Source organism: Pagrus major, chromosome 13 (assembly GCF_040436345.1).
Source record: "Pagrus major chromosome 13, Pma_NU_1.0".
Lineage (NCBI taxonomy): Eukaryota > Metazoa > Chordata > Actinopteri > Spariformes > Sparidae > Pagrus > Pagrus major.
The window spans coordinates 20,971,920-20,983,752 of NC_133227.1; the positions used below are offsets into that span (position 1 = coordinate 20,971,920).

Below are 11,833 nucleotides of genomic sequence, written 5' to 3' on the forward strand. Positions count from 1 at the left end.
GAAATACAAAACAGGCCAAGCACCAATAGATTAGTGAAGTACATCAAGTGATAGAACTAAGTGATGAACAAAAGGCTATTGATATTTTAATTTGATTTCAAACAAATGTCTGGATCAGTTTGGACATGACATTTTTCTGAGCTGGGGGATAAAAGGTTCAACTGGACATAAAGAAACAAGTCTTAAAAATATAGACAATGAAGGTTTTGTTGGGTTTTGCACAATGGAATTGGAGAGGGGGAAAAAAAAAAGCTTTTAGCATTAAATATGTGAAACTTCTCTGGAAGCAGATGGGGCTGTCCATTAGAATCCCGAGCTCACAGCAGTAGCCAGCAGATGTGGCAGGAAGGAAGGCTGGGAGGGAAGACTCTGGAGAGAAATCTAGGCCTTCCCTTCCGTGCATGTATGCCTGGATGATCACACCGACAAGAAATCTACAATTCAACAAGCACTTTATGTAGGCCATGCCTGCAAGCCACGCAGCTGCGGACAGAAATCTGCAAGTATCTACAGTATGTGTCTTTGTGCATCTCTCTCTCTCTCTGTGTGTGTGTGAGAGAGAGAGAGGGGAAGATGTGAGGGAGAGGAAAGAGGGGTTGCCATGTAAGATTTACATATTTGTTGGTCTATTATGAAAGCTTCCACTCTTTTATAGTACATCTTAAAAAACAAGGTTTTTTTACTGGATAGATCCCTTTAGACAGAAGTTAACGCTAAAAAGTCGTAAAAGATAAAGGCTTTTTTAACAAGTCTGCAGTTCAGCATTTTGTTTTTACAGATATTAGTGATACAAAAGATAAAAGCCTGCTAGAGTCCACATGCAATTTTCATACATGTACTGTGTAAAATGGTTGTTTAAATAAACTCTGTGTAGCACTTTATAATAACCAACATTAAAAAAATAGTAAATTGGTTAATAGTTATTTCACAGTTTCACACACATTGAAATTATTTTTAAACCATTTGTTAGCCAATGTAAAAGTTTATAATCATCAGTTGCAGCTTTATAAACGTCATCCAATGTTTTTTTTTGTTGTTGTTTGTGTTTTGTTTTTTTACATTAACTGTACCCAAAAGTCATACTTGGAAAATTTGGTGAAAACGAAAGTGTCCCATACGAGTAGTAATCAAGTAAAAGTATTAAATCATCTGATATTAAATGTAGTTACATATCAAAAGTACAAGTAAAGGAAATGATACACGTATGCATATACTGTATACTATGAGTCGACTGATTATCAGATCAGATATTCAACATTTTTTAGTTTTTTATCTGATTGCTGATGAAATAAATTAATTTTAAAAAATGTGCTACTTTGGCTCTGATGCAGCATGTAATCTTCAAAGTAAGTAGTAACCAAAGTACAAGTACCTCAAAATTGTAAGCAAAGTGCTTGAGTAGTTGTACATAGTTATATTCCATCACTGTTAGTATACGCTGTATTTATTTAGAAACATCCGTGGAAACTTTACAATTGCTTAAAAAACAGTTGCTTAATAAATCATTTATAAATCATTTCATTGTTTGTTAACAGTGAAATATCAATTAAGTAAAGTTCAATCATCTATAATTTACCATTTATTAATGATATGTTACTATAAATTGTTACCCAAGTCAATTTTATCAAGCTCAAAAATCATGAATATGCCTCAAAGGGCTCTACAAGGAGCATACAACACCCTCTAGCCTTAGTCTCAATGACTTAAAACGTTATTTATTATCTGTAATATACAATTATATTATTAATAACCTAACACTAGACTGTTACTTTTGTGCTAAAATAAGGAAACAAAAAGCTACCTGCATTTACATTAAATATATGGTAAAACTTTATAATAATCATCATTAATAATGAATTAATAATATTTATGGTTAATTACATTTAAATAAACAACCAGTATGTAAGTCAAACTAAGGAACGTGTTGTATTGTAAAACCTTTTCAGACAAAATTGACTTATCCATCATTAATAAATGATACATTTATAGTTAGTTAATAGTTTGTTCACTATTACAAACCATGAAATGCTTCATAAACCATTTACTAAGCAATCATTTATTGTACAGTTGCAACTGATGTTTATAATACTTTTTTAAAAGGTTAATAAATACTGTGTAGCTCATCTGTAAAAGTCCAATTCTTCTGTCTTACTGTCTCCTCACATCTATTGCATGTCTGTCCGTCCTGGGAGAGGGATCCCTCCTCTGTGAGTCTTCCTGAGGTTTCATCCATCTTCATTTCCCCTTTTCTTTTTCAATATGGCAAGTTTTTCTTCACTCGACTGACAGAGACAGAGACAGAGTCTTTCACTACTGAGGCAATGCAATTATGATTGTGGGCTATATAAATACAATTGATTTATTATTTGGGCATTAATACATTTATAAACCTTTATACTAGCAGTTAAATAACCATTTATTAAAGTTTAATGAGCTAAATTAACAATTTATTAATGGTTATTATTAAGTTTTACCAAGACTTTTACTGTGAGGGTGTTATTAGGTCACCTTACACTCATTTTTAAGAATTATACATACTATTTGATTCATTCCCTTTGTTTTGCTGACATGGATAAAGACACTAATCTATCCCTGATCCATGGCAACACAAATACATTTAATTTTCCCAAAACAATAATCCCAATTTGGAGGTCTAGTGGCTTCCATGGTGTTGTGTGCAAACGGATAATGGGGCAACTGTTAACCTTTGACTGGTTAAAAGCCCCAAGCTGAGGGGAGGGGAGGGAGGTATAGGGTGGTGGCAGGGGGGTTGCAGGGAAGCACACACACACACACACACACACACTGGGATGTCAGAGAGAAAGGAAATTCACACTCATTTCCTCCGTGTGGTTTCGGTACAAATCAACAACATCCTGTCCTTTTGTGAATCCTGCCTGCCCTCATGCTGGTTTGCGTTTCAGAGTAGGCGTTATAACCCCCCCTACCACCACCACCACCACCACCTCTCCTCCTCCTCCTCCTCCTCTTCTCCTCAGTTTTTTTTTTTTTTTACACTACCATAGAAGCTGTAGTCATACCTCACATTGTTGCAGAGGAAGGAAGGGCACGTCCTTGTTCGCAATAAACGGCTTTAGATAGAACAGGAACACAAGGGGAGCGGCCATTATTTAGCCTAATCGAGCTGAGGCGTGTGATCTGAAGGAGCTTGATATCCTTGTCGAGGGTGCACTGATTGGAAAAAAATAAACAAATAGCCCTTATGGTATATTAATTTATTCATGTGTCATGTTCCTGGGATTGAAATAAAAAGCCATGGCTGCGTCTTTGGACATTTTCTCCCACGATAAGAAGAATATTGAGGGGGAAAGAAGCTGATCCGTTGCAGATTTAGCCCACTCACGTATCCCTCTCATCTATTACACAATACCAGCCTGAGCACGTCTCCTTTAACGTGTAGCAGGAAGCGAGAGCTGCATAGATAAATAAATTAACAGGCTGAAATAAAGCGAGTGGCACCACAGCCGATGAGTCGAGTCTTTATGTAAATCAGCCCTGACATTGCCCTTGTGACCAAAAAAAAAAAAGCCCCCACCTCCTCTTCCCCTCACCCCCTTCTTCTTCTTCTTCTCTTTCTTCTTCTTCTCTCCTCTCTCTCTCTCTCTCTATATATATATATCTATCTATCTCTCTCTCACACACACACACACGCCTCATTCGCCATGTCTTCCCATTCATAAAAATACTCGGCACCGCGCCTGCGCAATGCCATTCGGAGTCCTCCCCATTCATAAAAATGTAACCTCCGCATTTCAGCCCTCCCGAGTCGCTCTGCCCTCCCATTCACAAAAAAGAGAGCGAGGAAAGAGAGAGAGAGGGGGGGGGGGAAAGCCGAGGCATCTGCGCAGTGCCGTCCCCTTTCCTCTCCTCTACCCTCCCATTCATAAAAACTCACTTCCCTCCCCCTCGGTGGTTGCAACATCATATCCAAAGCTCTGCGTCCACAACCGCAGTCGCCTTTTACGCACCAGCGAGTGGAGAATAGTGCACTCGCCTACATTGCTCATATAATTCCCAACACTTGGACTTATACCTTAACCTCAACATTTTGTGTGTGTGTGCCTGCGTGTGTGTGGAGCCACTCACTCGCTCGGACTGGACTATAAGCTGCGCGCAAACGTCGTGCGCAACGAAGAGATGAGAATTTTATCCTGAAACCACAGTAAGTGCTCACCTCTGCTGTTTTTCTCGTCGTTAACTTCAAATTTGTGTGTATGTGTGTGTGAGAGAGAGTGTGTGTGACTGTGTGAGCGACCATTCAGTCCCTTTCGCTGCCTACGCTTCACCTTCAGCTCCTCTCGAAAACGCTCCTGCAAACTCTTTATTTTGCAACAAGCTGCTTCCTCGGGCCCGTGTTTGCGCTTTGAGTCAATATTTAACCACCGATTTCAGAAGCAAAACGCGGTGGTTGAGGGAGGGGAGCTGTCGTGTTTTGAAAGCGCAACTTGTTCGGATCCTTGACAGCAGATTTCAACACGTATCGCGTCGCCGTTTGTGGTTATTTTAAAGACACTGTCACTATAAAAGGCAGCGGGGCAGATCCATATTTCTACCCCGTGTCTGGATCTCGGCAGGCTCTGTTGCGTGTCTCCTTCTCGCTCTGCAGCGATCGCCTTGGTTGGCGCACCATGTCGGATGTGTCAGGTGTTTGGTTTTTTTATTTTGCCGTACGCTTTCTCATCTTACCTAGAACATGTCCCCCAAAAATTGCCTTTGAATCGGCTCGTTTTGGTTGCCAGGAGCGATAACGTCTAGCTTTACGCATCAAACTACGCATTTGGTAATAGCCGCTGCTTAAAAACTACCTCACAGCCGTCTGTCTGGTGGCACACAGTGTACCATTTTTCTTTATCAGTGTCACACTTTTGTCTTTCGCAGCCACAGAGAGCGAAGGTGTTGAATACGTGGTCACAATACCTATATAAACATGCTATTTGAGTATGCCGAGCGGCCGCCTCCGGTTTTTATGACTCAGTCCATTCACATATTGAAGAGGGAGGGACGCGCGCACACACACACACACAGACTCGCACGCACGTACTCGCACACGCACTGTTCCGGCTTTGGAGCTCATATAATGGTCTAGATTTGACGATCACAAGCGCTTGTGTCGGTGCCAAGCGGTGTCGCAACAGGTTTCTCTACCGGGCGAATGCGAGGAAAAGCGGAAAAACACGAGCTGTCAGCTGACACATTGAGAGATGAAATAGAGGATAAATCAGTAGAGCCTAACAAACCAAAACACAAGAGGAAAATTCAGCCTGTCTTGTAAGAATAATGGGGAGAAAATGCGTCTGAATGAGCCTCGTTTTGTGTGTCTGTGTGTGTGTGTGTGTGTGTGTGGTGGTGGTGGTGGTGGTGGGGTGGTGTTGCAATATAAGCAACCTAAACGCGGCAGATATGGGTCAGTGGAAATGTCGGCGTAGTTTGTCTTCAATCATCTTTCTTGCTTCCTGTAAAAGTAGGTTAGGTCTTCTGCTGCTCATCGATGAAAACCCGATTTCATTCAGGCTCATCATGACTGGAGCGCATTGATTCAGAAGCAGCCAGCAGCGTCCATTCACAAAAAACCTGCAATTCATAAAATCACATGTCATTCACACATTTCCCAGACTAAGAGAGAGAAGGGGCAGTTTTACATTTCTTGGTGTAATAGTCGTCTCTTCCGTACAAAGGCCTCGTTTTCTTTGCCTCCTGCGTTCATTTTGGCTTTGTTGAAGTCCTTGCTGGCAAACTTGTGCTCTCTTTGCTCTGCCTTGTTTTGCATCTTCGAGTCTTTTGCATGCAAACCCTGCTCTCTGGTGCTCCCAACTTCCATTGTTCTAATGTCAAAGTTAGAATGGAGGAGGTTTGAAACCCTGTTGGTATTCAGTCGAAAGATCAAGATCGTTTGGAAAACTGGACATTCAGATTATCGCAGGGATCCAGCCTGTTGAGGGGCTGAGACGCTTTGGTTTTAAAGATTTAATAATTGTCTGAACTGCTTGTAAAACATGTCAGTTTTTACATGTTGGTTTGATCGCACAGTCATTCTATGACTTATCACAGAAATTGTGTGGGGAAAGTAGTTTTTAGCAGAGTAATTGTGAGATAAAGCTGTGGCTAGGAGTGAAAAATTACATTTCACAGCACACATTATCGTGTGCGATGCATGTGAAGGATCTTCTCGTATCAAGTTAGGTGGTTCTGTTAAAGATAAATTAAGGAAGACAATGTGTACTCACACTCTGTTCTTTATAGCTAACCTGGCTCTCATTCTTTCTCCTCTTCACAATCTTATTTTGACCCTTTTTAAATATTAAACGTTGCTTTCTATGTGGTTTAAGATTAAGCTGAAAGAACTTAATAAACAACAGATGCAGCCAGTCATAACTCTCTCTTCTGTATCTGTCTTTGCAGTATTGCTAAATGCTGCTTTAGAGTGAAGACGTGCGAGGCACCAGCCTACACATGGAGTCCAGGGTTCCCCACCACATCCCCGGAGTGTCCTCCTCCCTCATATCCCAGCCCCTGCTGGACAGTCGAGTGCCCTACGGCCGCCTGCAGCACCCTCTCACTATCTACCCCATCGACCAGATAAAGTCCTCGCATGTGGAGAACGACTACATCGACAGTCCCGCAGTCGTCTCCCAACAGCCCCCCAGCCAGAAGTCTGTGAACCGAAGAATCACCTGGCTTGGTCAGAATCAGGAGGCCTTCCTGGGGGCAAACCACAACCATCATCACAATCACCAACACCAGCACCACCAGCAGGGCAGGTGCGAGCCCCATCTTCACCAGGACACCACCACCCACCCTTGGATTTCCTTCAGCGGGAGGCCCAGCTCGATCAGCAGCAGCAGCAGCACCTCATCCGATCAGAGGCTGTTGGACCATGCTGCGCCCACCCCAACGGTGGACCACCACCCAAACCTGCACCCCCACCAGGGCCCCATCAACACAATCACTACCCGAACTCCAGGCTGCTTCACTTCCTCTGAATCGAAAGTCCTCACCTCCTCTTCCTCTGCTTCCTCCTGCTCCTCCTCGAAATCGCTGGACCTCAAGTCTGCAAAGTTGCCCGCAGGAGGCGTGTGCACCACTGGAGGACAGCAGGGGTTGGCGTTGATCCCTTCCTCCCCGGCTGAGAAGAAGCACCTCCTTCTCTGCGAGCACTGTGGGAAGTGCCGATGCACGGAGTGTACGCTCCCCCGAACCCTACCCTCCTGCTGGGTCTGCAACCAGGAGTGCCTGTGCTCTGCTCAGAGCCTGGTGGATACAGCCACCTGCATGTGCCTGGTCAAAGGGATCTTCTACCACTGCACCGAGGATGAAGATGATGAGGGCTCCTGCGCCGACAAGCCCTGCTCGTGCTCCCAGGCCAACTGCTGCGCGCGTTGGTCCTTCATGGCTGCCCTTTCTGTTGTCCTGCCTTGCCTGGTCTGCTATCTGCCAGCTACAGGCCTGGCCAAACTGGGACAGAAGTGTTACGACAATGTTAGCAGGCCCGGCTGCCGCTGCAAGAACTCGCAGGGCGGCGTGAGCGCCCCTGCTTTAAAAACCGGAGGCGTAGAAGCAAAAGTTGGGACACTAGAGAAGCAGCAGCAGGGGTCATGATACTGGACCAAACTGGCTGGCAGTAGCCTTGCTAAAAAATGGACAGGACCACACAGTACTTGCTTGCTCTCTATGGATAGGACAATCCAACACCAACCCCTTAAACTACCCCATTAATCTGCTGGAAGATGACTTATGTAAAACAAAGGTACTTAAATGGCTTTTTGACCTATGTTTGATAGGGTGGATGATCAAAAAGGGGCCTGATCTGAGAGTGATGGCTAGTAGGAAAAGCTAACAGCCCCTCTGAGATGTGTTTGTTTTGTTTTTTTCTTTTGTAAGAGTGTCACAAGAAGAAGAAGAGACTAGATTGTGGGACTGGTGTTTGTGTTGTTTTGCAAAGATGGCTGAAGGCACAAAGTCATTGTACCTCTCTGCTGCTCTGTATTTCACAGCTAATTTTGTAACGGTAACTAACCAGAAGCTGGTCGCTGATCCTCGGATGACGTGAAAGTTATTTGATGGAGAAAGATATCTTTACCCCGCCCCTCCCACCCCCGAAAGCACAGCCCAGTGTCCCTCTGTCTGAACAAACAGGAAAACAAGTGATTACCTATACTGTGGCTTTATGATAGGCCACTGCGAGAGTGAAATCACCACTTACTCACTCACTCTCTCCACTATTATGATGATCACCATCTTTTAGTGTCGCCATTTCTCCTCTTTTAGCTTAAAGATGCTAGCTTGGTAATGCTAACATTGTAAAAACAAAACCTTTTGAGACTTCAAAATAATAGCAATTTCCCATAATTCTCAATGTGTCGTGGATAAGCAGTTATGAGAGGCAAGTGAGAGAGAGAGATAATCACTTTTCAGTGTGTTTCCTATTGTTTTTTTGTGGGGGAGGGGGGGTGAAGCCCGGACACGATAGAAGATTATGAATGCTGTTCACCAATCACCTCAAAGGTAATGCATGTAATGATCTGCATGCTCTAGTCTAATGGTTACCCACCGTGCTAGAAGTCGATGTGTCGTAGAGAAATGTGTAAAAAAAAAAAAAAAACAACACAAAAAAAAAACGTACACCCAACCTTCTCAGGGACTGTTACAGTAATCCTCTCTAGAACTTGGCCTACAGCATGTTGATTTCTAAACTGCCTAAAAGCCTGGTCTACTTCCTCTTTGCACAAGAAGGCAAAGAAACATTTAGGGGCAAAAAGGCAATAGTGAATAATTTAAAACAAGTAAGCTAAGTGAGAGACAAACTGGCCAGAAGAATAATGGTTTTTTTTGTTTTTCCAGAGGAGAGGGGATGCAAGTGATAGAGAGCGAAGAGGGGTGGGGGGGTCGAGAAGGCATAGCAAAGTTGTTGTTGTGTTTGTATCTAGTCAGCCTTTGTCGAAATCAAACCTGCCACTTGCACAACCTTTTTAGGAAGACGCAAACCCCTTAAAGGATGTACTAAAGCACAGTATTAACCACCTCAGCTATCTCACATTACGTTTGCGTGCACTACATTTACACCGCAGCCTCCCCCACCTTCTACACACAGTGTCTTCATTAACTTCTAATCATTATGCTGCATAGCTGCGTTAGTCAGATAGTCTGTCTTTTATTCTGAAAGTCTATTTTTGTGGCTTGCATGACATTCTTAGGACTTTGCCAAAGGAAGCTAGCGTACAGTAGCTTGTTTTTTCGCTGTCGTGAGTGATCACAGTTGTTATGCACTCTTGCCAAACAGAGTTGACGGCAGTTGGTTTCTTAAAGGCACGCTGCCCTTTAATACAGATGGCCTTTTCTGTTTGGCGCGAAGGCATACTGTCGCTGTTGCTCCACAGCACACACCTCTCTTTCATGTGGGCCCCATGGCTTCCATTAGGGCGCCTAACTAACGCTCATACCTGTGTTTGTCGTGTTGCACAAAGCTGATATCACACAGGAGAAAAAAAAAGGAAAGAAAACACACTGTCCTTAGTCTTGAATGTATGAGGCAATATCTTCAAAACCTAGCAATTCAGTCCGAGAGAAAGGTGCCAAAACTGAAGAATGATTGTGTGACCGGGCAAAAGGCCCCGGTACCTGTAGGTGGGCGACAAAAATCACAAATGTTTTGACAATATATTTAGTAATAGAGCTATGCAGGTGAAATGTTATTTGCTGTAAATAGTTTCACAACATTTGTGTTCTTTAGAAGAGACTTTTAAATGTCCTTGAAAGATTGCATGGTACATTATAACTACAATTCAGTACAAAATATATAGAGAATATATTAGATATATATTTTGAGGGAAAGATGTTTTTGAGGTCGTGAGAAAAAAGATAGAGAGGGAGAGGAGGGTGGCGAGAGGAAGGTTCGGGAAGGGGTAACAAAAATGACAGGTCTTTCTATCACTAGCACTTGATTTAGAAAAGTGTGCCCGGCAATAAAAAAGAGAAAAACTCCTGCTGTTTATGCTATCCATGGCTCATTAGCAGTCGAGAGGCTAAGCTAATTCCCCGGTTCCTCTCCGAGTCCTAAAGACTGTGGACTCATTGAATCCACACAGGGAACACAATCTACCCCTATCCGGATCAACCCATTTCCTGCTGTTACTGCTCAGTGTCTCAGCTCTCTCCCCTCTTTTTCTCTCTGCTTTTTTCCCCCTCTTCCTCTCTTCTTCCCTCCTTCCCTACCCTGAGAAATTGTCCAGCAAACACCCCTGGCCTTGATTGACAAACACAGCTGCTGTGCATAAACTTGTCATACCACAGAGTCGGGAGAGAAAGACAAGTCTGTCTCTCTTTCTCTCCCTTTCTCGATGTTTTCCCCACCACCGGCTTTTGTTTTTTCCTCTCTCTCGAGTTGTGTTCCTTCAGTGCCATCTTTTTTAAACCAGCGGACCTCTTTTTTCAACAGTCGCTGCCTTTCTTTTTCTTTCGCTCTTCAGCTCTGTCACTGCAAGAGTAGCGTTCGTCAACTTCACGTTAGCTTTATACTTTTACATGTGCTCGCTAGCCTGTTCTAGGTGTGGAGAAATCACCAACAACGACAAGTCAACGATTGAAACCTTTTTATTCTTTTGTTTTATTTTATTTTTTGTCCCTTTGCTACAATGCTGTGACTTTTACACACCCATACCCCAGATTTTTTTTTATTTTTTATTTTAATTTTGTTTTCAACCCAAACAAGAGGAAAAGTCTCCCACGGCTGGGTGATGCTACTCCATTCCTTTATGCCTTTGCAATGTCAATGTTGGGGATTTAAGAACGAGATCTGTGCTTTTGTTTTTGTTTAGATATAACAAAAAGAAAAAAATCTCTCATATAAAAGGTTCCCTTTATAGATATATTTATTTTGAAGTTCTATTTTATATAGTATTTATTTAGATGCCAACTTTTTTTGTTTGTGAAGAAAGCTTATGTCGAAATGGAATGTACATTGACAATGGAAATATATATTGTTAAATATATCTGGCTGTTGTGTCGTTACTTTTGTGAGTCTATAACCAAATAACACACACACACTGACACACACTGACACACAGATCACACGCTGCACGAGCTTCAGAGCACACATACAGCAGATTTTAGGGCAGAAAATGCTTTTTAATCAGCTTTTAACGTCTCTGTAACCACTTTAACAATTAATCATTCTGTAAAAAGAACATTTACGGGCTTTAGTCGTTTTACATCAACACTTCGACTTCCTGAGGTCCCCCCCTTCCTGTGTCTGAATAGATTGCGCTCTATAAAACACTGGTAGGGCAGCGGAGGCCAAATAAAGCAGCTTGACCTCAAACTGAAAGAAAACATTACATAAGCAACAGGAAATAATTTACTGGCTTCCTCCGGACGATGTAACATGAGATATGAGCCAGTCAGATAGTCGGTTCATATTAGAGATTATGTCTGATGTGTGTTTGAGTGTGTGTGTGTGTGTGTGTGTGTGTGTGTGTGTGTGTGTGTGTGTGTGTGTGTTTAACTCCTAGGTTAAACTGACTTCCTTCTAGTTTATAGGGGTGGTCTGTTATAATCTGGATGTGTCACATTCCTTTCTCTCCAAAGCACCTCCTTATGAAGCACACAAACACACACACACACACACACTGTCGTCACCCCCCGCCCCCCAGCCCACCTGTGCTGCTGTTACCCCGAGGCGTTCTTCCTCCCCTCACGCCTCTCCCCTCCTTCCCCCTCCACACGCTTGTTTCCTGGGTGTTTACCAGAGTGCACCTGGGAGAAGAGAAGAGAAGAGAAGAGAAGAGAAGAGAAGAGAAGAGAAGAGAAGAGAAGAGAA

The 11,833-nt window shown here is 42.9% G+C and overlaps 1 protein-coding gene across 1 annotated transcript; it reads left to right on the forward strand.

The window, feature by feature from the left end:
• Positions 1–3,979: 3,979 nt before the first annotated feature.
• On the forward strand, positions 3,980–11,006 carry spry4 (sprouty homolog 4 (Drosophila)). The gene is made up of 2 exons (XM_073479915.1): positions 3,980–4,183; positions 6,421–11,006. The coding sequence occupies exon 2, from the start codon at positions 6,472–6,474 to the stop codon at positions 7,615–7,617; it is 1,146 nt and encodes a 381-aa protein (XP_073336016.1). The 5' UTR covers positions 3,980–4,183; positions 6,421–6,471; the 3' UTR covers positions 7,618–11,006.
• Positions 11,007–11,833: the final 827 nt, after the last annotated feature.

Excerpts from the sequence above, each read along its gene's own strand:
- spry4 (XM_073479915.1), top strand. The coding sequence starts at position 6,472 with ATGGAGTCCAGGGTTCCCCACCACATCCCCGGAGTGTCCTCCTCCCTC.